This window comes from Channa argus, chromosome 12 (genome assembly GCF_033026475.1).
Source record: "Channa argus isolate prfri chromosome 12, Channa argus male v1.0, whole genome shotgun sequence".
Taxonomy (NCBI): Eukaryota; Metazoa; Chordata; class Actinopteri; order Anabantiformes; family Channidae; genus Channa; species Channa argus.
Window position 1 is genome coordinate 7,059,100 of NC_090208.1, and position 26,144 is coordinate 7,085,243.

At 37.7% G+C, this 26,144-nt stretch overlaps 4 protein-coding genes across 5 annotated transcripts; 2 read left to right on the plus strand and 2 right to left on the minus strand.

Moving 5' to 3' along the window:
* Positions 1-1,326: 1,326 nt before the first annotated feature.
* fga (fibrinogen alpha chain) lies at positions 1,327-6,958 on the plus strand. The gene is made up of 8 exons (XM_067523123.1): positions 1,327-1,486; positions 1,853-1,957; positions 2,111-2,294; positions 3,053-3,198; positions 3,535-3,633; positions 3,889-4,053; positions 4,639-5,254; positions 5,826-6,958. The coding sequence occupies exons 1-8, from the start codon at positions 1,430-1,432 to the stop codon at positions 6,533-6,535; spliced, it is 2,082 nt and encodes a 693-aa protein (XP_067379224.1). The 5' UTR covers positions 1,327-1,429; the 3' UTR covers positions 6,536-6,958.
* A 146-nt stretch (positions 6,959-7,104) lies between these two features.
* Positions 7,105-11,981, plus strand: LOC137137212 (fibrinogen alpha chain). The gene is made up of 4 exons (XM_067523178.1): positions 7,105-8,152; positions 8,710-8,893; positions 8,987-9,132; positions 10,223-11,981. The coding sequence occupies exons 1-4, from the start codon at positions 8,126-8,128 to the stop codon at positions 10,553-10,555; spliced, it is 690 nt and encodes a 229-aa protein (XP_067379279.1). The 5' UTR covers positions 7,105-8,125; the 3' UTR covers positions 10,556-11,981.
* On the minus strand, positions 11,478-17,135 carry fgb (fibrinogen beta chain). The gene is made up of 13 exons (XM_067523148.1): positions 16,989-17,135; positions 16,288-16,311; positions 16,090-16,190; positions 15,569-15,671; positions 15,213-15,281; positions 14,759-14,873; positions 14,053-14,159; positions 13,794-13,908; positions 13,307-13,426; positions 13,056-13,178; positions 12,862-12,956; positions 12,429-12,619; positions 11,478-12,153 (listed from the first exon to the last, which is right to left on the minus strand). The coding sequence occupies exons 1-13, from the start codon at positions 17,070-17,072 to the stop codon at positions 11,922-11,924; spliced, it is 1,479 nt and encodes a 492-aa protein (XP_067379249.1). The 5' UTR covers positions 17,073-17,135; the 3' UTR covers positions 11,478-11,921.
* Positions 16,989-25,347, minus strand: LOC137137202 (aggrecan core protein-like). Of its 2 annotated transcripts, XM_067523160.1 has the most exons (9): positions 25,241-25,347; positions 23,813-24,123; positions 21,775-21,834; positions 21,389-21,448; positions 20,994-21,053; positions 20,486-20,580; positions 20,235-20,369; positions 19,905-20,151; positions 16,989-18,302 (listed from the first exon to the last, which is right to left on the minus strand). In XM_067523160.1, the coding sequence occupies exons 2-9, from the start codon at positions 24,081-24,083 to the stop codon at positions 18,217-18,219; spliced, it is 1,014 nt and encodes a 337-aa protein (XP_067379261.1). In that variant the 5' UTR covers positions 24,084-24,123; positions 25,241-25,347; the 3' UTR covers positions 16,989-18,216. The 2 variants fall into 2 exon arrangements, with proteins under 2 accessions (XP_067379261.1, XP_067379262.1); XM_067523161.1 differs by lacking the exon at positions 21,775-21,834.
* Between the last annotated feature and the right edge of the window lie 797 nt (positions 25,348-26,144).

The following is a 26,144-nucleotide window of genomic DNA, read 5'->3' on the forward strand; positions in this document are numbered from 1 at the left end:
CTTGCTGGAGACCCCCAACACTCTAAACCTATAGCATCTTAAGTAGGAGCTAGTTCAGGTTGACTGAGCAGTTTTAACTATAAGCTTTATCAAAGAGGAAGGTTTTAAGTATAGTTTTAAAAGCAGAGAGAGTGTCTGCCCCCCGAATCTGGATTGGAAGCTGGTTCCAAAGAAGAGGGGCTTGATAGCTAAAGGCTCTGCCTCCCATTCTACTTTTGCAAACTCTGGGAACCACAAGTAGGCCTGTATTCTGGGATCGAAGTGGTCTAATCGGGCGATACAGAACTATGAGATCTTTTAAATATGATGGAGCCTGACCATTAAGAGTTTTGTATGTAAGGAGGAGGGTTTTAAACTCTATTCTAGATTTTATGTGAAGCCAATGGAGAGAAGCTAGTGAAAGTGAAATATGATCTCTCTTCCCTAATCCAGTCAACACTCTTGCTGCAGCATTTTGGATTAACTGAAGGCTTTTTAGAGCATTATTAGGACACCCAAGAAACAGGGAATTACAGTAGTCCAGCCTAGAAGTAACAAATGCATGGACTAGTTTTTCTGCATCACTTTGAGACAGGATGCTCCTAATTTTAGAAATATTCTGTAGGTGGAAGAAGGCTGTTCTGGAGATTTGTCTTATATGTGAGTTAAACACCAAATCTTGGTCAAAAATAACTCCAAGGTTCCTCACCGCAGTACTGGAGGCCAGAGTTATGTCATCTAAAGTAACTATATTGTTAGACAGCATATTTCTCATCTTTTTACGTCCAAATAGAATAATTTCAGTTTTGTCTGAATTTAGAAGTTGGAAATTGTAGGACATTCAGGCCTTTTTGTCTATGTTATTTTTCCTCATATTGAGAGGTTGTTGAAGGCTAATTCACAAGCTAAAGTTTTAAAATCAAGATGTGGTTTGAAATAGATAAGTAGTTACAGGTCAGGTATTTTTACTTGTACCATTTTTTCTGCTCATTTCATTTCTGCTACTTATTCTTGGACTGTTATACATTATAAAACATTATACAAAAAATATATCCGTATTATGCTTGTGTTTGTGTTCTTTTCCATGTTTTTCTCACATTCACTTGAGTAATTCCTTGCTCATACTTGTAGTTACTGTCATTGCTGTTTGTCACTATTTGCCCTGAGGACACACTGGTTCAAATGCCAGTAAGTCCTGCAGAAACTGAGCTGATGTGACAATGTTTGTGTTCAATGTGTGTACAGACACAGAACAACAAACAGCCTCCACATTGATCAGTGCTAACAGCTGAGGTTACTCAACTCTGATCTGACTGGACGGACGTTTACGAAACCTGATGAGTCAGATGTTTATCACAGTGAACGAGGAGGCTTCAAATGATCCCGCATTACCGTTAGTGAAGCATTCAGCAACCAGTCTTCACAGAGAGGAAGGACGACAGAGACAAAGATGGAAAGACTCAGTTTACTTTTCTGTGTTGGTTTGATTTGCGTGGCTTCTACTCTGGTGAGTCCCATATAATACATTAAATAATTTGAAAAACATAAGACAGAGTAATAACTATTTTATTCGGTCATGTTTATCTGTTTTTGTGAACAATATGAATGAGTTTAACATAGGTTTCCACAACCCAATGAATACACACTGAAAAACATAGTCATGCAATCAGATTTATCTTCCGTACAATCTGTTATTTATTCTATGTTCATCTGTCATAAAATTGTTCTTTAAAAAAAGGAACAATGTGAGAGTGTAGCACAACAAAAGTCAAGAAAGGAACCTGCTTTTGATTGGTTAGCCGCGTTAATTATGATCAGGCCCTACGCATCTTGATTTTTACCAAATTTTTCATCCCACTCTCGTTCGCTCCAGGCCACAGTTGTTGACCCCAGAGGAGCTCGGCCCGTGGAACAGGGCACCAGAGAGGAGAAATGTGTCTCTGCGAGAGAGTGGCCTTTCTGCACAGATGATGAATGGGTAAGCAGCTTCTTTCTTTCATCCTGTCATCACGTTGTTCTATTTCTGTTAAGTAAAAACTTGATGACATCTTTTACCTCAGCTCAAATATTAACTGTAGGCTGCTGAATGCACTCAGAGGTTGAGAATTGCACCTCTCCCGTTCTTTGCCAGGGTTACAAATGCCCATCGGGCTGCAGGATCCAGGGCCTGATGGATAAGTACGACCACAACTTTTTAAAAAGGATCGAGAAGATCCGCAGCCTCCTGGATCAGAACAACGCCAGGTTCCGCAACGCCGATCAGGTGTCCAAACAGACCTACGACTTTCTGAAGGATAAACTCACCCTTGACTCTGGTTAGTCTGTGTTTGTGTACTTCCTTTTCCCTAGTAAGGAGAGGATCAAATTGAAACTAATAAATATACAGGAAAACACAAGTTGATCCATATTTTACTGTCTGAAGTAAAGTGAGTAAAGTTGAGTGCAATTACTTGCTTAGAAAACATGTGCAAAGCTAATTTTGGCTCAAAGAAATCCGAGGACCACACATAAATGTCTTGCTCTCGAGCGCTAGTGGTTAAAGATATTTAAATCATAAAGCCTGTGAGGTATTTACACTGCTTATTCACAAAATTAACACCACCTGTTGGGCTTAATATAAAAGTATAATCTCTATAATATATATATGTTTGTGTGTGTGTATATACTGCTAGACTGCTAAGAGTGGCCATGCTGACCTTTGAACTCAATGACATTATTAAGGCCACAATTATTAATGTTGTGGGCGATCTGTGTATATTTGTTAAATGTTTATAAAACTTACATCTATATTCAGTATAGTACAGTAGGTTAGGTTACTTTATTTGTTGTTTTGCAGTAGGAGAAGACAAACCAGAGTACACACAGACATTTGAGGCACTAGACAAATACCGGGAAAAATTAAAAGAGAAACATGGACAAGTACTCACAAAGCTTACTGATCACATTTACAAACGTAGAAGTAAAATCACCAAACCCACTGAAATCCAATAAAACTCATACAATACATTAGACAGGGCAAATTAACTTGTTAATTAAAATGCGTTTTAAAATGCGTCATGTCTGTTCCCATCAGGCAGTGACAACACCTTCTATGACTTGGCCCAGACTCTGCGTCAGAGAATCACAGAAATGAAGATTAGGATTGACAGACAGCTGAGTGTCCTGGCTGCCCTGAAGGATCGGATCAAAGATCAGGTCGTCGAAATGCAGAGACTGGAGGTACGGAAAAAATACACGTTTACATGGATTTAACTCAAGCTAATCTTCTAGACGTATTCCTCAGCTTTTTGAATGGCACAGAAAACTAAGAAACTGTCTGTAATTCTATTAATGTAAACTAAAATAATGTTTTTAAATGAAACCCAAAAGTGTAGATTATGGTAAATGCACTGCCATTAGAAAAGTAAACTTAAGTTTAGTTTGAAGTTTGTCAAAATAAACTCAACTAGATGCAGATATTAAACACTGCCTTATGATCAGAAGGGAGAGCTGGTGCATTTTAAACTTCTAATTTACTAAACAGCAGGTATATTTCCATCACTGTTTCTTTGCCAGGTGGATATCGACATTAAACTCCGTTCCTGCAAAGGATCCTGCCTGCGCTACACTGAGTACCAGATTGACAAGGAGAGCTACGTGAACCTGGACAAACAGGTCCGTATCCTGCCGGAAGAGTTCGGGTTTAGGCTTAAGCCATAATTCCTGTCCTATAAAATGCCCCTAACTCTATAAAACTAATTGTAATTTGTTTAGTTGTATTCATTTCAACATTTGTTTTGATTGGCTATGTAGTAATTTAAGTTTTTTAAATTTAGTTATTTAAGAGTGTGCTGGATCTTGTGGATGAGACAGATTTCTCGTGCTCATAAGTCTTACAGAGATCACTTTAACTTTCTGTTGCTTTGCTAGATTAACCAGCTGGACTCCCGCCCGACTCAGTACGCCGAGTCTGTTGGGACACTATATGTGATGAAGAGTAGGCCTCTGCAGGACGTGATCGTGGACAGCATTTTCAAGGCCAGAGGCAGCGACACCAAAGTAGCAGGAGAGCAGAAACACGACATGTTCTCCGAAGTGAGTGATGCATTACTGTACATGACATGACAAACAATAATTGTTAGTCCAATGCATTAATTGTTGGTTATGGTCTTGACAGTGTTAACGAGACAAAGAATGAAAGAAAAAAAATAGTCTAGAGTCTTGGGATTGAGGCAGTCTTTTGCTAATGCTATAATATTTGCAGCTCACATGGATGTTTTATTGCCTATATGCGGCTGTAGCTCAGTTGGTAAGGCAGTTGTTCTGGTGGGTCAGGTGAGCACCGGATTGTAAGTGTGTGTGTGTGAATGAGAAGAAACATTGTAAAGTGCTTTGGATAAAAGCTCTGTTTAAGGCGCCATTTACTATTACTCATAATTGACAGTGAATTTAACAACTTGAAAAGCATTGAGGCTTATCAGCACTTCCATACCAGGAAGCATGGGCACATTTTTTTATAGTTGGTAGAAGAGACTTGTCTGGGCCAAGCTAGAAAAAGACCTAAGTCGGAATCGCTAGGTGCTGCTGGGCTGGGAATAATGAGGTTATTGTCGTTTCTTTTTGCCAGTAGCCTAAAAAATTGTACGCCTATGCCGAAGAGTTTCTTTGTTTTCTTCTTAGGTGAAGATTGCACAGCTGGTTCTAGAGGAGGAAGGCTCCAGCTCATCCCCAGCAACTGTCTCTAAAGTCCCAGGTACTTCCTTCTCTGGTTATTCATCTTCATCCTCGTCATCATCTTCCGACACTTCCTCCTCCTCCACGTCATATAAACCCATCACTGAGTTTGGAGGACACGGCGACAGCGATTTGTTTGGAGCAGGTCTTGATGGCTTGGACCAGCACAGTTATGTGTCCACTAAAACAGTTTCGTGCACCAGGAGCACCAGGCGAACCACCATCCAAACAAAGGATGGTCCAGTAGAAAAGGTGGAAGAGTTCATTGAGGGTGGTCCCGAGTGCCAATCTGGGACAAGCCTCTCCAAGGGAGGAATGAGCTCCTTGTTCCCCACACTCAGCCACTCAACCTCATCTGGGAGCATCAAGACCGTCCATACGAGCAGTACCAAGGGAAGCCTCTTAGGAGATTCAAAATCATATGGGGATCCATTTGGCACCGATGTTGGTTTTGACCTTGGGGGGTTCGATACAGACAAAGTAGATGATGATCTTCCTGATTTCCAGGCCCGCAGTGTGAAGACCACGCGTGTCTTGCGTCAGGCCGATTATGTAGGAAAAGGTACCGAAACCTCAAATGTAGAGTAAACTCTGCAAGGCCCAGAGGGGCACATTCAGCTAGATTGCATGCTTTAGCATTAGCTAGCTTGCTAGCTAGCCCTGCACCAAAAACATGAAGTGAACACAGTTTTTGTTATTGTTTGTTGCTAGACATTAAATATTTTTGCATTTGCAGTCAATGTGACATATTTAATTGCCAGAATCCACAGTTATTGAGTCACTTTGGCCCAAACTATTAAGGCTGTTTCTGCTTCACAAAAAATGACAAGGATTTCCGTCCAAATACTGGACAGGAAGTAGTAGTTATATCTGGTAGAAATATGTTTCTTGTGCATATGTGCTTGTGATTTTTTTTCTTTTTTCTCATGTTTATAATAGAACAAGTTAACATGCATTAAATTCCCAGATGTTCACAGAAGTGACCTCAATGGGTGCTGTGGCCCTGTTTGAACTCTGTTGTGCCATACAATGCAGATGACCAAAATTAGGTTAAGTAGAATATTAGAAGGTTGTAGGGACCATTTTATCATCAGCTAACTCGCAGTATACGGTGTGCCCCTCTTTATTTGCAGATTGTGTGGAAGCCTACCAGAACCATCTGAAAGGGGAAACAAACGGCCTGTTTAAGATCAAACCTGGCGGCACGGACTCCACAAAGGTAGTTGAGGTTTACTGCCAGCAGGAGGGGCTAATCAATGGGTGGTTGTTAGTACAGCAGAGAGAGAGTGGTGCGCTCAGCTTCAACCGTACCTGGGCTGAATACCACAAAGGCTTTGGCTCAGTCAATGCGCAGGGCAATGGGGAGTTTTGGCTAGGAAACGAAAACATTCACCTGCTGACTAATCAGGGTGAGACCATCCTGAAGGTGGAGTTGGAGGATTGGGAAGGGGGGATGGCAAGCGCTGAATATACATTCAGGGTCGGTTCAGAGGCGGAGGGGTATCCAATTCAAGTGTCCGGCTACACCGGGGATGCAGGGGATGCTCTAATGGGACCCAAAACTAATATGGCATCTTATCTATCCCACAATGGGATGACATTTAGCACGTTTGACAGAGACAATGACAACTGGGAGGAGAATTGTGCAGCAATGTATGGGGGTGGGTGGTGGTACAATAACTGCCAATATGCTAACTTGAATGGGATCTATTACAAAGGCACGTATGACCCCGAGAAAAACACGCCATATGAGATTGAAAACGGAATTATGTGGCCGACGTATAAACCACCCAATTACAGCCTCAAAACTGTTAGAATGTTTATTCGATCTGCAGATTTTTAAAAAAATAAACTTGGAGCGGGTGAAAAAAGTCGTCGAATCGTGATAAAAATAAGTCCTTTTATACACATTTAACATTGATTGCACAACAGGCAGAAAGTAAGAGAATGTAAGAGAAGTGAAACAGGAGAGACAACCATAAAGTTTAGGATAAATATTTGAGTCCAAAAGTCAAAAGTCCGTCGCCTTGTAGACTATTGATCTGTTGGTAAATCATTCTCGGATTTCAAAATGATGTTAAACAGTTTCAGTTTGTCTCCATGTGTATTTTGTTGACTGTTACTGCTGTTAGTACTTTTGTTACCCCACTGTGTCAATGGCATTGACCTGTTTCTTAGTATTGTCAAACCAATGTTCTTGAGTAAACCCAATGTTCTGCCAGTTGCTGGACTCTGCTCAATCAATAAAGATTCAGTGTTCATTTCAGCTCCGGTGGATTGTGTCGTTATTTCAATTATTGCAAATCACATTGAATTTTGTTTTTAAAAACAAAACATAGATATAATTAAAAACGACAGTCTTTGATCGTCCAAAGACTACAAATGAGTAAAGCATCAGTGCCCAATAACGCTCAGTCTTAACTGAAGCTAGCATAAGTAATATATATATTTACATTTTAGCAATGTGTCGTATATATCGTTGCATTACTAACAATGTTTTGGCAGCAATGAACAGAAAAATAAATGTTAATATTCCTGCAAAAACGTAAAATTACTGGTAAGTGGTCAAAATTAAAATAGATGCCATATGTGTGCTGTAAAGTTTACCTGTAGTTCAAATAAACGTGTAATTAGAAGGTCACATCAAACACGTCCGTCGATGTTTTACCTACACTGCAAAGCTTGACCCTTCTCACACCAGTCCACTGTAGCTTGATTTCTACTCTTTATTACAAAATTGTCACAGTCGTATTCACATTTTTACCAAATATCTGTTATTTTTTGTTTTGTTTTTTTCATAGTAATCCAGACAAAGTGTTACTTACAATGAGTTTTTATTTTTCGGCATTATGATTTGATTTAACTTCATAAATTTACATTCAGTCAAATCAAATAAATTGATAATAAAACGACATCTAAAGCTACTAAAAGAAACATCACATTAAAATTAACATTTGATAGTAATTTAATCCAAGTTATCTAAACTATCTACATTTTTTTAATTGTGTTGCAATTTATTTAATGATAGTTTTTTAGAAAATGACGCTTGACACTTACTTCAGCTCACACCGAGCTGTCAACACAGAATATTTTACCCATTTTTTCATAAATATAGCTAGATGCTGACATGACATTGTTTTAAAACTAGACAAAATTGAATCTCATACATCTGTATGTTTGTTTACTCCAGTTCTTTCACAATGGTTAATATGATTAAATATGATCTTTGTCCCCTCCAAATGTCAGACCTGTGACACAAAATAATCAGGTCTGAATAAAGCTCAGATCATAATAATCTAACCGAAGTTTTGCTCTTTTTCTTGTTTTTCTGTTCACAGTATGTGAAAGGCTGAAGCAGCAAAGTCAAGATGGCCAAAAGTCTCCCAGTCAAATCCAGATAAAAAGAAGGCGAGAATGTCAAGTGAAATCAGACATGACTCTATGCTCAGATGATGACTGGGTAAGAACCATGCAAAAGTGCACAGACCTGTACGTAGTTTTATTTCCCCATAAGGACAAAAAGTACGTCTTAACTGCATAGTAAGGGGCGACTGTGGTACAGGAGGTAGAGGTGGTCACATGTCAAATTGTCCTTGAGCAAGACACTGAACCCTAACTCAGTTGCTCCCGGTGAGTGTTGGCCTCCTCCATCGATCGGTGTGAGTGCAAAAAGGGTGAATAAGACGCAGTGTAAAGTGCTTTGATTGCCAACAGGTAGAAAACTGCTAGATAATTGCAGAACATTTACCTTTTGCAGTTAGCAAGCTAAACATGTTTATATATTTTATATGTTGAGGGATTTCAAGCTAAACAGGATGTTAAGTTGCTTTGGAATTTGAAGAATCAGAATTTCATTATTTGGGTTCACTGACAAATTTGATTTATTTTACTATGCATGGTGCTGCCAGTCACACTGCAAAACATCTTTGATTAGAAAAGTCATTCTGGGAATCACTGTGCTTGTTGAATCTAGATATTTTAGAAGAAGGAGTAATAAACTTGTGTTCTTGTCCGAAGGTTTCCAAATGCCCCTCAGGCTGCAGACTGCAGGGTCTGATCTCACAGATGGAGAGTGAGGTGGAAAGAAATCTGTGGAAGGTGTGTAAGACAGTGAAGATGTACGAAGACGCAGCTGATGAGTCCATGACAACAACAACACATATCTACAATTCTAACCGGAAAGTTATAGTCAGCAGACACAGTAAGACTTTAATGGTGTTCAGCATTTTGGACAAAACAAAGACAGAATTTTTAAAGTTGTGCCAGTTCATTAAAAACTGTATTTTAACTCTAGTGTCAGAGTTGAAGTTTGTGGAACACGCAGAAGTATTGTCCCGGATTCTCACCTCAGTACGGAAACGATCATCTCGTCTGGCGCAGAAACTCAAGGAGCTACGCAGCAACGTTCAGAAACAACTTGAGGACTTGTATCGAACAGAGGTGAGACGTGTTAAGACGCTAAAACCTAGAAAGTTTCTACTAAATGTAAATCTGTTCTATAAATGTACAGTACAGTATATAGTATAAGCATTACAGACAGACATTTCCTTTATTAACGCTGTAGCTAACGCACACCAAAAAGTTTAATATTTCTGGCACTCTGATCTGTTTTATATTGAATGTATTTTCCCAAGAAAACAATTAAAAAACTGTCGAGATACAAAGTGTTTTATTATGATTCTGACATAAATTTTGAAAATGATCAACGCACACAAAATTGCAAGAGAGAACTTAAGTCCAGGATAAAAGGATAAAAATCATTGCACTGTGGTTAAAATCACTGAAAACTACAGTCTTTTCTTTATACATTGTTTTGAGAATAATGTTGATATCACCGGCGTCACATGGGCTCATTGTTTTCCAAAAACTCCTCTATTATCAGTATCTCTTCTGTTATGTAGCTGTCATTTTACTCCTCTGAGGATCATTTCCTCTCTTGTGCTGTGCCACAAGCTCTGTTTTAGTACCACTTTAATGGTCCTGTTCTTTCCCACAGAGTATTCCACAGTTGTTTTTGACTGTTGATTAATATACATGCTGCTGTATCATTTACCATTAACTAAACCTCATGTTCAGTTTTTATGCAGATGACTTTAATATATACAGTGAGCAGCCTAAGGTGCATGGCCACTCTAACCACTCAGCAGCACAACATTGAAACCACTGGATTTTACTGGATGTTGTGACTGATTGGGGTGAAATCCCCAAATTTTGCCCCAAACTGACAAAATAATTGTATTGATTACTATCAAGTTTGTAACTTGTCTTAGCCAGTTTCCCAGCAATATTAATATTATAAATTTAACAGGCCAGTAGAATTAATAATACTGCCCATTAAAACTGCAGGCAACAGATCCCAATTCTGAGTTGTTCCTCTATAGGTTATTCAGAAGAAAAAATATATCTTAATTAGTCAGTTATTGTTGCAGTTTATGGTACTTGTTGATTTTTTAAGGTACTTTGTAAGAATGCTGTGGCATCAATACCTCAACAGTCGATTGATACCTCACTGTCTTGCTTACTTTACCAGGTGGACATTGACATAAAGCTGCGAGCCTGCCGTGGCTCCTGTAAGTCAGCGCTCCCATTTAAACCCAATCATTCCAGCTATCAGACACTTCGAAGTGACATGGACCAGATGGACCACGCACTCAACAAGGGAGGCAATGTCGCTGCGCCTCCAAAGAACCTCCCACATATCAAGGTGCAGTCTGCTGATGTGGGGGCAGCACCATCTATAGAACAAATAACCATGACAAAGATTCAGAGAGAGCTACTGGCCCAGTTCAAGGATATGAAACAAAACCAGTTAGTTCTGGAGGAGGAAAATGTGGAGGTTCTTACTGTTGGAGAACTGGATTGAAAGCGATCAATTGGGGAGGGTTTGACAGTACAAAGTGCAATTATGGAAGCTCTCTTTTTAGTTTACACAATACTTGGTAACTTGGTTTTAAAAGGGCCTGTTCTAACACATTTAGTGTTTCACGTACGAGGTTATAGTTACAATGACAACACAATATACTATTGGAATCGCAACAGTTCTCAGGAGCATTTTCAAAGCAAGTGTCTCATTTTCTTTTACAACTACTACTTATTTCAGTATGGTCTTTATTGCCATAGTCACTGGTACTGTAATGTTTTGAAGGTAATACTATGAAATTTTAGTGCTTCATTTGTCGATTGCTGGACAAAATAATAATAATACAAGTTTTATTTTTCTCCAGATTTGATGACTTTGAATGCAATGTTTAGAATAATGTTATCTTTTACATCTATTTTCCTGTAAGATGCTATAAGCTCCACTTATCTCTGACATATATGGGCATTGAGTACACACTCCATTTTTCATATTATAGTGTCTTGTGTGTGCTCGTTGCACAGTGATATCCGTATATCCACCTACTGCAGTTTTTCTTCAGTTATCCTGATATTTGTGTATTCATAGACAAATAAAAAAACTGGAAATAGTAGCAGTTTGTATTGCATCTCTTTTGTCCATTGTCCTTCTCTAATTTTTTTACTATCAATTCATGTTTGTGTATGAACACGGTTTATTTACAATTTCACAATTTATCTGCATTGTATGATCCTACTTGTACAACCAAACTTGCTTTTTTCACATACTTTTCCCCTTTATTTTGACAAGGTGGAGTGCAAAGCTTCTTGTTCAAGAAAATTTCCTCAGGAATGCAAATACTAATTAATTAATATAAGTAATGTAGTAGTTACTTTATCTCAGATATAGTCGTGGAGTAACAGTGAAATAAGGATTGGACAGACAGATCTTATGTTCCTCAATGTGTTTATTGAGTAGTGGACAGTTTGCATCAACTTGATCTGGTGGTGCACACTGAAAACTTCACACATAACAAGAGAAGCAGGATCACAGCACATTCACTGACAAGCAGCACATGTTATTCCTCATCAGATTTTTGACAATAAACCACTTCTTATTTTAGCTTTTTACTGTAAATGAGCTTAACGTGCTTACCACTTTTTAAACAATCTTTAAATGTTTATTGTCTTATTTATTCTACCGCACTCTTTTTCAGCCCACAGTCCAGTATCAGTGTTAATGTGTGTGTCCAACATACAAGTTCCAGCTAAAACCAAGAAAACACTCTGTTGGATGTAGAACTTTAAAGCTATTTTTGCGACTGACTTTAGTGTTTCTGTTTATTTTAGCAGTTTCTTGTATGTGTTATGTGCGTTGAAACCCTTTGACAGGTTTATGTGGAGGCAAAGAAAGGCTTGATCTTCATGCTGATGGCCTTGAGTGAATACCAGCTTCCCTTCCAGTTCATCCACACTATGCCATCATCTGTGCCGTGTTTAGCCATATTGCGATTGTACGCCCCACCTATGTAGTATCGGCCATTAGGATTTGCTGAGTGGCAGCGGTTGTACCACCAGCCACCTCCGTCCTCCCTGGAGCACTGTTTGGAGGGATCCCCAGGGTTCCTGATTCAAGCAAACAACAGAAAGGTGTGAGGTACCTGAGAAAGCTAATATTAACAGACCCTTTTCATTTGTGTAGCACTATTCACTTCTGTTTAACTTCTACTGAAGTAAAAACAGCTTGACAAAGGGGAAATACTTTCTATAAAACATGAGTTAATGGAATAGCTCTCATAAAAACTAGTGAACTAACGTACTGATTTACATTATATATTTTTGGTTTTAACATATACCTTTGCCATAATTCTATGAGCTTGATGGTAAAACAGGACACCTACCAGTTATCATTATCTCTGTCGAAGGTGCTGAACATCATGCCATTGTGTATGGTCATAGTGCGGTTTACACCAAAGAGCTGCAAGGCCCCCTCCAGCAAACCATTGCCAGCAGTACCGGAGTATCCGTCAACTGCCAGGACATAGTTGGATGTATCTGATTGGATGGTGAACTGACGATACTGGGCATAGACCTAAATAACAGCAGAAGTCATTTGAGTTTCATTCCAAAGACATTTTGAAAGTGGGAGTGGAAAGTCTTATTACTTAAAATCGGTTCTTTTTTTATCTGTTTTTATCTGGTGGGATTTGCTTGACAATTCTTACATATGGGAAACAGACATTGTTTATCATGTTTTCTTGAAACATTATTAGAATTTTTTTCATTTGATTAACTGTATTATTTCTTCTATTGTTAGAAACCTTGAGGAATCACCTTGGCTCCTGTCCAGTCCTGCATCTCAATAAGAATCTCCGTGGGGCCCATCTTGGTCAGCTGACTAATGCGGTCATTGCCAAGCCAGTACTCACCTGTCACAACACGAGGGAGGACGGAACGTTATTCAACCACAAATTCCTGGAATACTGTTGAATATCAGCACAGTCTGGTTCACATTTTTAAAGTCTTACCAGGAGTCTCACAGTGACCTTTGCCAACATCGAAGGCGATGTTCCCAAAACCACGCCGATATTCATCCCAGCGACGGCCAAAGTCAACGCTGCCATCAAGTCTGTTCTGAATGAGAAGCCATCCTGGGAAAGTATAAAAAGTGCTCTTGAAAATGCTGGATGTTTTACGGAAGCCTTGACATCCAAGGTTTTTACAATGAACACAAACCAAATAAAAGTTAAACTTCATAGCTCTAAAGTGATATTCTCACCTCCCTCCTTAGAGGTCTGATCACAGAAGACCTTGTATGGACGAGTGCTGTCATCGATTTGGATGAGGTACATCTGGGACTTTTTGCCTCCCCGACGGAAGATGTCCTCACACTCTTTACCTGAATCATGGAAGAAAAAAGATTTGAGTTAACTTTATTCACTTTTAGTATTACGTTCACAACATTAAGTCCTAAAGTTATTAAAATTATGTTGACTAATCGATGTTCCCAATACTTTGGTCCATAACTAAACAATTGTCCAGAAGTCTTATCCACACTTAACGATCCACACAGGATAAACTCAAACATTTTTTGATGACCAGCTGATCTTGTGCTCGCCATTAACATTGATTCAAAGGACAGTCAACATTTATCTCCAAACATGAAGATCCCAGTCCTGCTTCCCAGAGGATGAAACTATGTTGCTGTTAAGAAACGTGAAAATTTCCTCCCCCCACATTAATATGCATGGGAGAGCTGCACCTACCAGACACCACTGGTATGGGACATTTGGTCTTGCATGGCTCCTTGCAGCCCTCCCTCTGGGCCTGGATGGCCTTCTCCAGCCTTTCGATCTTCTGTTTGATCTTGTCTAGGACCCCCTGCAGCCATGATAAATTATACAATACTTTATACCTTACAAATACAAAGGGAACAACATTTAAATAATAAAACAATTAGAATATATATAGTTGTAGTAAATCGAATGTTTGGTGTGACTAAAACTCACTAATACAATTTCTTACATGTAGCACTCTGATGCTGGATGGGAAGACATTATCCACTACATCCTTGATGAAGACATGTTGTTCCTCCACTTGGTCAGTGTACTGACGCACTACCCTGGTGTTTTCTGAGAGTAAGGAAAGAAGATATAGTTGAGACAGATATCGAGGTAGATATTTTTTTATAAACTTGTAATGTATGTAATTCCATTTTAATTCCTAGTCTCACTAACATTTAATATAGCAACAAGTTGTAAGTTTTTGTTATTGTGCAGCATATAATCCTCTGTGTTTAAATAGAGACATTTTTTAGAGCGGCTAATGCAAAGACTCCATATATTGCACTAAAAAGTTGGAGTCAGGTAATCAAAGATTGACTATAGTTTGATTTCTGCTTTAAGGGGTAAACATAAATAATATAAGCCTGATTTTACAGTGATCAGTGGTTTGCACACCTTCGGTTTGGGATCAGACTTATTTTGGACTTCTACAAAATCACATGACAGCTAAGTAGTCACTTTATTATCTGATTTAAACAATCAATATCAATCCATAGGCAATTCCAATACATAACCATGACCAGAGATTGTGTAACTTGTTTTGCATCAAGTCAAACTGGAACCCCCTTGAAAATAAACGTAGCTTATTTTACTAGATAATGTATTTTTCATACTTACAGTACAATATATGTCACACAATTCCCTGTGAGCTTTTTCATTGGCCTCACCATTAATGACTGTATGCCTGTCCCTCAGAGAGTTTGACATAGTGTTGACGTAGGTGTAGATGTTGTTGGAGGACCTGGACAGCTCTTCTACCTGAGGCTTGAGGTCATTAATGCTCTATAGTGGACGCAAACAAATAAATGAACAAATTATTGCTTAGTACAGATAAAGTCATTATAGACGGTGACTTTAACATTCATGTACTTGCTGACAGTAACTGTCTCAGCACTGCTTTTAATTCATTATTAGATTCAATTGTTTTTATCCAAAATCCAAATAAACCAACTCACTGTTTTTGTCACACGTTAGACCTTTTCCTTACATATGGAATTGAAACTGATAATTTAACAATATTTTCTCACAATTCTCTTCTCTCTGACAATTTTCTAATAACATGTGAATTGACGATAAAAAAAAAGGAGCTGACCCCTAATATAATAAATCTTTTTCATGTACCGTCTTGACGCTTCTCTCTTGCTTCAGCAGTGTGGTCTTCAGCTCACAGCCATTTGGACACAAAACACCCTAGTGAACAAAAGAATCTCTGGTTAGTTGTTTGGTAAATACACTTTAACATATTTAACATCCGTTCCCCCCTTTAACTAGTTCATTTTTAACATATTTTACATACATAGTACATTTTTGTTTACCTAACTGAAATTATGCTCTCTCTCTAATAAGTTTGCTGAAATGATAGAAAACCAATGGCCTACTTGAACAAATCCTGTGCTTTTGAAAAACAGCGATGTCATATCTTTGTAGTTTTACTCCTGAGCTAAAACGTGTAAAACCAGTGGTCAACTCTTCCTCACCATCTCGTCCGACGCATGTGTGCATCCTCCAGCCTCCGGCTGCTCCACCTTCTCCTGTGCGAGGTGCTGTCCAACTGGAGCTTCGGTGGGACGGCCACGATATCTGAACAAAAAGTGAGAGACACCTCCAGTTTCTAATATTTTAATGCTCAAAGCCACAAAGTCCAATCGGACTGAGCTGATAACGTAGATGTCAGGTTGTTTGTTCAGTGGAAAAATAACTAAATCTATTTTCTCACTTTGCATAAAGTGCATGTGATTCAAGTATTTTGTGCTACCCTATACTTCAACAGCAAAGTAGTAGGTGGTTTATTAAATTTTTTAAAAAGATGTCAAGACTTGACAATCAATTATTAAAATAAGTGTAATTATGAAAGATGAAACTACCAAAATATACATAAAATAGTTCACCTCGACTAACGACAACATTTTAAAACAGTAATATTAAAATTATAAAATAAGTATTTATTTAGCATCAATTCACAACAAAAACAAATTTGTCTGTGTATGTGTGAATGTACCTGCCACCGCCACTGATAGGAGGGGGCACGTAGCGGGATGGGTTGTAGGTCTCCCTGTCCCTTGTTAGTGGACGGTGACCTCGCGCATCGACAGTTGCATCCTGGGTGTGTGGAGGCAGAGTGACAGAAATGAACAAAAGATGTCAAATCTAATTAAAGTCCTAAAGCAAGTAAGTCAGCCGTTAGTGTGGTACGTACTGTGCCATTTCCTGGTGTGGATGACTGTGAAATACAAAAGAAAACTTTTGTGAATATATATGAACATGCAATTTTTTTGAGGACACTTTATGATGAGTCTGTAATGACACAGCTGTTTCCAAACTTTTTTAAATTCTGTGCTGTTGTGAGTCAAAATCAACAAAATGTTTGTGATGGTGATTTTGCCAATTAAACATATTTCTCTGAGAAATTTGATCATGTTGTAAATTACAGTACATATGCAATTACAAATGTATTAAGTTTGTCCGCAGTTTTCATGTATCACATTAGGTTTTATAACATGTTAAAACATATTTATTCATTTTCTCCAGTTAAAAAAAGGATTAAAATTGATCCTCTCAACCATGAAAAAATAGGTCTGATATTTAAAGTATACTGCAATCCGGCGTAAAAACTGTGCCAAATCAACATGCGGACAATGATCCACTGGCGACTGAGAACTCACGGGATAAGACGAAAGTACAAAAAAACTAATTTAAAGTATACTGCAAATAATACATATTGTTGTTGAAAACCCCTTAAATATTCACACCTTTTGCTGTTTGCATTCAATTGAAACATTTTGGGTGTTTTGAAAGTATTTTTTCCTTGATATTGAGTCTGACAGTCTGTAAATTTGCCCTATAGAATCTGACAATAACGGGTTCATTCTTTTTCAATTATTAAGGGACTGCACTCACAGTATCGTCATCCTCGTCATAGTCAGAAGTACCCTGAGCCCAGGCGGCGTACACGCACAGATACAGTAACAGCAGCGTCCTCATCGTCCACTGTTGGTGATTGTTCCCTTTATCAAATTCTCGTCAGTCACTCCTCTGTCACAGTCCTCTGCCTTTTTCTGTCTCTTAAACTGATTTAACCCGGTATTTATCCTCTGTGTCCCTCTGTGTGAGACGACGGCCTCCCACTCTATTATTGATCCGCTAAAATAAAATGGTCAGTAGCTGCTGGGACAGTTTACCCAGCCTGAGTCACAGTGGTCTGTGGCCAATCTGGGGTTTGTAGAGGAACAAAAGGTCAAAAGGGCCTAAGAGTTTACTGATAAGTCCGAATTTGTTGTACACATGTAATCAGATTCCAGTCAGTGCAGATTAGCGTTAAACTGTTGGCTAACTATTATTTGGAACATTCCCTTTTCAGTCACAGCTTTTTATTATGCAGATGTTGCAGTGAGTCCATCACTATCAGGAAATGGAGCAACTGATGTTTATTTGACTCCAAAAGGGTAAGTTATGAAATCACAGTCCTCAGGGTACAATACAAAAAACACTTACTACAGTGTATTTCATTGTGACTCTAGTACTATACATTGAATTTACTTATTATACATTCACAGTGTAAAGTAGGTTTGTGAGGTGTGTACCTGCAAACGTAGTGTGCAAACCTTTTGATGTTCCCACAATGTGAGTAATATACAATCACACCCCAAATTAAGAGGCAAGTAACCACTTTTTTTTTTCTGTACATGAATTAAACTCAATGATGCTTGAACAATTTCACTGAATAAATGGAGGGAAGCTTTCCTCAGACCCCCATTAGTTACGAGTAGTATTTAGTATTTTATGCATGTACAAACTCTTACACATATAACAATCCATATTTCGCTTATTACGACACAGACATTCAGTACTTCACAGTTAAGTGCAATAGTTTTTTTTATTGATGTTTATAGCTTTATGTTAAATTAGAATTCTTGCATCATACTTGATTTCAATTCCAAAGTAAAACACATACTGCCCAACAAATGACCCTGCTTTCATATGACAGCTTGGCACTATAGTATAAGAGGCCTGTAGTGTAATGATTGACCATATCTAACAGACACAAAACTAACTGCTATGAGCAAAGTGTATAATATCTGTTTATTTTAAAAACCAGGGTGAAAGGAAATATTTTTGTAAAGAAACTTTAGTTAAACTGCTCAGGTCGGATGTTCTTGACGCAAACAAAGGGCAGAGATGCACGACAGGAGGCGTAGAACCACTGCAAGCCATCTGCAAAATAAAAGACATTCAGGCTGTTAACCCTTGACTTTTTCAAGCTGTAGATACAAAGAAAATGTTCATTGTAGTGAGACCTTTTAAATCAGATTCTTCACAAGTGTCAAATTAATTCAATAAAGTTGTCTAATGAAGAGAGACAATTTTGCGGCTACTCTCATTTACACGTCCTTGCAAAAGTATTTATATCCCATGAAATTTCCCACATTTTGTCACGTTACAACCACAAATGTAAATGAGTTTCATTGGGATTTTATGTGAAAGACCAACACAAAGTGTTACATCATTTTGAAGTGGGAGAAAAATGATGAATGGTTTTCAAACTTTTTTACAAATAAATATCTGAAAAGCGTACATTTGTATTCTTTGGTTGTTACATGACAAAATTTTAAAAAGATCAAGGGATTATGAATAATTTGGCAAGGCACTGCATGTAATCAGTGAATCCATTTTTAGAATTGGGGGAAACATTTGGTGACATGTTTAGTTTTCAAACTCTATTGAAGCTTTAAGGTGTCTCAGCTTAAAATTAGTTACCAATGGGTAAAATACATTAACCATGGTTGTTAAACACAAAGTCTCCAGCAGAACACAGACTCTGGCATGTGAACTTTGTTGCATTTTGCCCACAAAGGTTTCAGCAGTAGTAGTGCATGTGACCACATGCAGCAATGTTGTGTCACTAGTACACAGTTTGGGGGAAGAGTGTAAATTTACAGTAGTAATCACTGGATGGCAGCACAAGCAGGATTTTCATTTGTGTGTAATAATGCAAATGCATGAAGAAAGAGTATTGTACAGGCTTCAGGGTCCAATAGGTCCGGAAATCCATGGGCCAGAGCCATTGACGTTACTGTTCATATTTCTTGTTTGCAAGTGGCTTAGTTTAAAGACACAAAATTACCACAACCACAAAACAGGTAAAATAACTGTAACAAGTAACAAAATGTCCTTCAAAAACATTAAATGACCAAAAAAAGACAAAAAGGACACAAAACATTAAAAAAAAGTCCAAATGGCAGTCTCGGCTTCCATAGGGTAATAAAAATCTGGTTTTGCGATGGTTCCAAAACAAATATAGGCTATTTGATGATCCACATGACGCCATAAAAAAATGATCAGCATCCATGGCCATTTTCAGCTTCCACACTCGGTCTGTGACCATGGGCCCATTTTCTCTTTCTTCAGTCTCAGGATACAGGATTTGCAGATGTTTTTGTGGTTGTTCCAGCCTAAAATTCCTGACTTTGGAACAACTTTTCTAACACGCTGTGACGCACGTTTTTATGACGTTTTAATTTATGAGGTCACGCAGAATAAATGTGAGATTGGGGGAATTACTTTTGTGCAATCAGATTTCTTTTTTTTTTCATTCACTATAATAAATAGTTAATGTAAATTTCTCTACTTTTAGAGAGGACACCAAACAACTGTAGAGTTGTGTGAGCATAAAATAATAAAAACCCAGTAAAACCCCAAGTGGAAGTAGTTTTAATATGTAGATGGAGTAACGATGACCCTCAAATATTAAAATAAGTGTACTTTCAAAAGTTTGTATGCAAGTCTGTGTGCTTATGTGTGTATCTTGCTTCTTACCTTCATAGTTCATCTTCAGACAGTTCTTATTCCCATCAACGTCGTAAATGTCATGTGTTTCATGATCGTGGTTGTCGTGGTCAACATCATTTGGGTCGTTTGTAACAGCCTCATCGTGGTTAACGTCATGGTTGTTGTGTTCATTGTCCTCGTTATCATCATCGCTGTCGTCGTCATGTTTGGGACGGTCATCAAACCAGTTCCTATAGTTAAAGTCTGAACCATCACTCCACATCCAATATCCAGGCTGTGGACAGACAGACACAGATATTTATATATATATATTTATACTTTACATGTACGGTCGGAGTTTGTTGTAGACTTTCATACCTCTATGGCATCGAAGCCACCGAGCCAGGTTTGGGGGAAGTTTTTAGTGTTACCTCCAGTCAAAGACATGATGAAGTGATTCTCCGTGGGACTGTGGACTGAAGCCAGGTTGGCTTTGTCAAACTGACAGTAGACCTACAAGCACCAAGAGAAAAGAAAGAGTTCACACATTTTAATGTTTACAGCATATCTGAGCTTATAGGAAGCTCAACAATATGTGATTTCTTTCCATGGTTTCCATTGTTTCTTACCTCAGCATCAACCCATGATTTTGGGGAGTCAATGAAGATGAAGCACCGTTTTCCAAAACTGGACCAGCCATCAGGGCAGTCGTGGCTGTCACCATCTACCAGAAATAGATTAAATAATGAGAGCTGCATTTACAGCATAACCATTAATTAACCGCAATCACTGTTTGCTGGTTTTTCTAGTTTGTCTGTTTTTTCTGGTTTTTCTATTTCCCTGTATATGAACTTGACTTATGTTGATTTAAAGGTTTGTGCATTTGAAGCCACTTGTTCATGTTAATTTTCAAAATAGTTTTTATAAAGTAGTTATACTCATGAGACCTCACTAAATTCTAGACCCTAATGCAGGTAGCTCAAAAATATTAAGACTGCTGTTCCATGATTGATTTATGCTTATAAAATGTTTGAAATTGCAAATGGCCCCAAACTCCATTAATATAAAAACCTGCTCAGGATTAGATTAACTACAATGGTAATGAAACACAAAGGTGACAAACGTGCTGATACTCACCACAGTTAACACATGTAGTAGTTGGTTGGGTGGTAGAGATTTCTGTCTGCCATTCAGTGCCTACAGAAGACATTTCTTTAACATTTAAGATATTTAAATCATAATAGAAATATTATCGATATAAATAAAATAGAAAAACTTTAAAAAAATTATTATTAAAACAAATATAAAAATTCAATAAATTCTAGACCCTAATGCCATCAGATGGCACCATGCATAGAAACCAATTCAGGTAGCTCAAAAATATTAAAACTGCTGTTCCATGATTGATTTATGCTTATAAAATGTTTGAAATTGCAAATGGCCCCAAACTCCGTTAATATAAAAACCTGCTCAGGATTCGATTAACTACAATGGTAATGAAACACAAAGGTGACTAATGTGCTGATACTCACCACAGTTAACACATGTGGTAGCTGGTTGGGTGGTAGAGATTTGTGTCTTCCATTCTTTGCCTACAGAAGACATATATATTTAAATATATGATGATAGAAATATTATAGATGTAAATAAAATAGAAAAACTTAAAAAAAAAACATTATTAAAACAAATATAAAAATTCACTAAATTCTAGACCCTAATGCCATCAGATGGCACCATGCATAGAAACCAATTAAGGTAGCTCAAAAATATTAAGACTGCTGTTCCATGATTGATTTATGCTTATAAAATGTTTGAAATTGCAAATGGCCCCAAACTCCGTTAATATAAAAACCTACTCAGGATTAGATTAACTACAATGGTAATGAAACACAAAGGTGACAAACGTGCTGATACTCACCACAGTTAACACATGTGGTAGCTGGTTGGGTGGTAGAGATTTGAGTCTTCCATTCTTTGCCTACAATAGACATATATATTTAAATATATGATGATAGAAATATTATAGATATAAATAAAACAGAAAAACCTAAAAAAACCACGTATTATTAAAACAAATATAAAAAAATGTAAAAAGTAGCTAATCTACTTTAATCTACATCCCCATCCCCAGAAAAAGGTGGAAGATGTCTAAAACATAAATAAAAACAGAATGCAATTATCTCCTCAACTCATGTTTTTTTCACAATTGAATATAAAAAACATATCAGATGTTGAAATTAAGATATTCCATTAGCGCATTTTGATTTTAATGGAAGAAACACATCTCAAAAAAGTTGGAAGAGGGGAAACAAAAGGCTTGAAAAGTAATTTTTGCAAATAAAATACAAACGGAGGAGCATTTGAAAACCAGACAGGTTAATTGGCAAAAGGTCAGTAGCATGACTGGGTATAAAAGGAGTCTTTCAGAGAGAAGGAGCCTCTCAAATGTAAAGATGGGCAGAGGTTCACCAATCCGCAACTAACTGCATCTAAATGTTGTGGAACAATTTCAGAAAAATGTTTCCCCATTGTAAAACTGCGAAGACTTTGAAGATCCCACCATCGACAGTATATAATATCATCAAAAGATTCAGACAATCAGGTAATATGTGTTGCTGCCATCAAATTCAAAATGAGCTAATATTTTTATGAAATGGTAAAATATCTCAGTGTCAACATCCGACATGTTGTTTTTGTTCTATGGTGAATAAAATATGAGTTGGTGAGATTTGTAAATCATTGCAATCAGTTTTCATTTATATTTACACATCAACCCCATCTTTTTTGAAGACAGGTAGGAAGGTACTCAGTGTTTCATCGGGAAAGAGGAAAGTGGACAAGGAGACTTGGTGGTGGAACAAGGAAGTTCAGGAGTGTATACAGAGAAAGAGGTTAGCTAAGAAGAAGTGGGACACTAAGAGGACTAAAGAGAGTAGACAGGAGTACAGGGAGATACAGCGTAAGATGAAGGTAGAGGTAGCAAAGATGTGCTTATGCTTAAGATGTGGGATTCATACACATCCTGTCACAATCCTGTTGTGAGTTTAGTTTGTTACCGGTTTTTGTCCCCAGCTTTGTTTCCTTCTCCCTTGACTTTTATTTTGTTGTCCTTCCTGTGAAACTTCCTGTTCCTAGTCTGTTTAGGTTTCTTTACTTCATAAGTCCTTATTAGTTTCACCTGCTGCCTTGTCCTTTAAAACCCGGCTTTCCCCTCAGTTCGGTTTGTCCTGTGTTCTTTGTTCCCTGTTGGTTTCCCACGCCTGGTTTGTACCGGACGCTCCGGGATCCCCTTTGTTTGGGCTCCTCAGCTATGCCTGATTCCTGGTTTTGGTCTGTGGTTTGGTAATTCTTTTGTTACACTGTTTACTTTAGTTTGTCCTCCCTTTTGTTATTTAAGTTTCTGTTTGGATTTATTTTGTTATTTTACAGTGTATAATTCTTGTTACTCCTCGAGTGACTTTTATTTTGTGTTCAGGTTCCCTATAATACATTTCCCTTTTACTTTGAAACCCTCTCTTACTGTCTCCCTACTTGGGTCCTCAAACCTAATACCCAATACTTGACACACGCACAAACTGTGTCTACCCTGACCATTTGTATTTTAACTCTGAATATCACCTCTGCTTCTTTAACAGTATGTTTGTGATATTATCTTGCTGTTGATTGAACAACTGGTCCACAAGTTCAGAGACATTTGAGACAAGTATGTGTCCACAAACTAAAAATGAATTACTCTCCACAGACAAGTACACTCCCTGCCGGCTTACACAAAAGTAAAAACCTACTGATACTCACCACAGTTAACACATGTGGGACCTGGTTTGCGGTACCTATAAACACATTGCTTTAAGAATTGGGCTATTAAGGATATGATGCTGTTGCTAAAACAGTGTGTATGTGTCCATACACCTTAACCACAGATGATTTCAGAAAACTTGAGCCACGTCCTCACTCACCACAGTCAAGTAAACTCTCCAGTGGCTTAACCGTGTTGGGTATCTGCAATCCACTGGTGACGTTGACACACCAGCAGTAACCGTTCGACCTCGCACATTGCTGGGGGAGGAAATTCCCCTCGTTATCACATTTTGGACAATATCCGTCATGTGGTCTTGTAGAGTTGATGCAGTTCTGCCTCCGATCCTGACAGAGGGTGGAGTTGAGTGGCATGGCACAGCTCAGGGTGAGAATCATGCAGAGGGTGATAGACACAATTAGAACCTTCATGGTGATGGGAATGATGATGATGATGATTAGGTAGCTGGCCCTGATAAGCCGAAGCAAAAAATGAATAATAAAAAATCTTAAAAATGAAAGTGTAAAGTATTATATGTTTTTCTTGTAAACTTAAGGCCTAAACACTTTGCAAATTATAGCACAAAATTTGCTTCTACAGTCTCTTTGGTTACATATAGACTATTCACAGGTGCTAGTTTACCAAATGCACTGTATTCAGAACACAACCCGACAATCATTTTTCAAAATGCCCTCAAAGCTCTTCTCTTATCATTTCATGTGAATTAGTACTGAGCAGTAATTAATGGTAAAAAAAATTATATTTAAATCCCCGGTAATGAATTACTTTAATATTTTTTTTCTGTGTTTATAATCACATTTATATCTTTATTTCACCACTTTTGTTTTATTTCTTATCTTCCTTTCTTATCTAACTAGACCAAAGCGTCAAAACACTGTTGCGATACCCACAGACGTTTCAAAGTGTAAAATGAAGCAAACAACACATTTAAAACTGATCACACAGAACTATTTCTACATCATTTAGAAGTGACAGCTGTTGATGCCATTCTGTAGGTTCTTCTATGAGTAAGAAGAAGTAAAACTGTCATCCACATCTACGTTATGATGCAACGTTAGAAACTATCCAGCAATATTTAAAATAGATGTTTGAAGATGCTTTAACTTAAATCAAGCACATAGTAATGATACCACTGTACTCTCAGTATTTTAAGTTATTCTTTTTATTGCCATTCCAGGACTAAGTTGTACTCAAGGAAAACATTTTTTTTTTATTCATTCAAAGTGACCGTAACTATTTTATTACAAAGCATAATATGGAAAACATGATTTTGTAATGTAAAATTGTTTTTTTGTTTTATATGGAATTACAATTACATGCTTTGAAGATATATGATTTTTAATAATAAGCTTATATTAATGAAAGGCATTGTAAATTAATACATTTACTGTGCACATACTGTCATTTTAAAAAAAACTCAGAAAATATCATTTGTGCGTCTAAGAAACTGTGTTAAACATAATCGACTTGTGAGAACTGACCTAAATATACAATAATTCCAAATATATTGCACCTAATAACAATACTATTAATATTTTCATTAAAAGAAAATTAAAAATAGACTCACTTTCTTTAGGATCAGCTGGGGTGTTGTTTCACATCCAAACCCTGACCTGCTTCTCTGCCTTTTATTCTGCAGACTTCATGTCCCATAAATGCTCTGTAATCTACCTCAAATATCTATTGTACCAGCACAGTCAGATCCCTGTGTGTACAGTTTCTCTGACTATTGTGATGATGAGTTTTGGAAATGTCACTCATATGTTTCCCTTTTATTTTCTCAGCATTTTGTGTTTCAGATTCCCACACTATCTCTTTGGATCTTCTGGTTTTTATGCTCCTTGTAACTTTGTAAATAAAAGAAAAGGCTGTTATAAATCTTCTTTTGTTATTGTTGTTAGCTGTTCTTATTTTACAACCTAGTATTGTGCAGATCTAGGCTGCTCTATCTAAATAAGAGCAACGCCTGAGACAGGCTGAATAACCTGATATTCAAGATAAGAAAAGATAGATTTACATTTGAAAGAGCTACTTTAAACTAGACATAATGTTAAATCATTAAAACTCTTCCCATTTCAACTCCTCTTTATAGTCATTCAAGCTTTTGTAATTTGTTTCCTCGTCTTTCAGCTTTCTCCTTGAGTTTAGGGTCACCGCAGTGGATTATGTGTTCCACACATTGATTGGGCGTTTGATTTTATCTCCTGGCACAACCCTTCTCAATTTTACCGTCTTGTGCATCTTCAGTGGCTGAGTTTTGGGGGGTTCAGTGTTTTTGTCCAGGGAAATTCTATATGCAATGCGATGGGCCGACCCTACGATAGATAGGCGGCCACTCTGCCAACTTAGCTACCGCCACCCCTTTTCAAGCTGTCGTTGTTCTACTTTTTCATATTATTTTTCTCTGAGCTTTATCACAACTTTGATACCTTGTCTGCCATTGCAATTACTTCTCAAATATTTACATCATT

What these genes read in the sequence shown, in the direction of transcription:
- fga (XM_067523123.1), top strand. Translation starts at nt 1,430, where the DNA reads ATGGAAAGACTCAGTTTACTTTTCTGTGTTGGTTTGATTTGCGTGGCT. An exon ending in ACGTGAACCTGGACAAACAG is followed by an intron (nt 3,634 to 3,888) that starts GTCCGTATCCTG and finishes TTGCTTTGCTAG; the next exon opens with ATTAACCAGCTGGACTCCCG. An exon ending in GGCCGATTATGTAGGAAAAG is followed by an intron (nt 5,255 to 5,825) that starts GTACCGAAACCT and finishes CTTTATTTGCAG; the next exon opens with ATTGTGTGGAAGCCTACCAG.
- LOC137137212 (XM_067523178.1), top strand. Translation starts at nt 8,126, where the DNA reads ATGACTCTATGCTCAGATGATGACTGG. An exon ending in AGTTATAGTCAGCAGACACA is followed by an intron (nt 8,894 to 8,986) that starts GTAAGACTTTAA and finishes TTTTAACTCTAG; the next exon opens with TGTCAGAGTTGAAGTTTGTG. An exon ending in AGGACTTGTATCGAACAGAG is followed by an intron (nt 9,133 to 10,222) that starts GTGAGACGTGTT and finishes TTACTTTACCAG; the next exon opens with GTGGACATTGACATAAAGCT.
- fgb (XM_067523148.1), bottom strand. Translation starts at nt 17,072, where the DNA reads ATGAGGACGCTGCTGTTACTGTATCTGTGCGTGTACGCCGCCTGGGCT. An exon ending in CCTATCAGTGGCGGTGGCAG is followed by an intron (nt 15,672 to 16,089) that starts GTACATTCACAC and finishes CTTTTTGTTCAG; the next exon opens with ATATCGTGGCCGTCCCACCG. An exon ending in CAGGCATACAGTCATTAATG is followed by an intron (nt 14,160 to 14,758) that starts GTGAGGCCAATG and finishes CCTTACTCTCAG; the next exon opens with AAAACACCAGGGTAGTGCGT.
- LOC137137202 (XM_067523160.1), bottom strand. Translation starts at nt 24,083, where the DNA reads ATGAAGGTTCTAATTGTGTCTATCACCCTCTGCATGATTCTCACCCTG. An exon ending in GGAGAGTTTACTTGACTGTG is followed by an intron (nt 21,835 to 23,812) that starts GTGAGTGAGGAC and finishes TGTCTATTGTAG; the next exon opens with GCAAAGAATGGAAGACTCAA. An exon ending in GTGGCTTCGATGCCATAGAG is followed by an intron (nt 20,152 to 20,234) that starts GTATGAAAGTCT and finishes GTCTGTCCACAG; the next exon opens with CCTGGATATTGGATGTGGAG.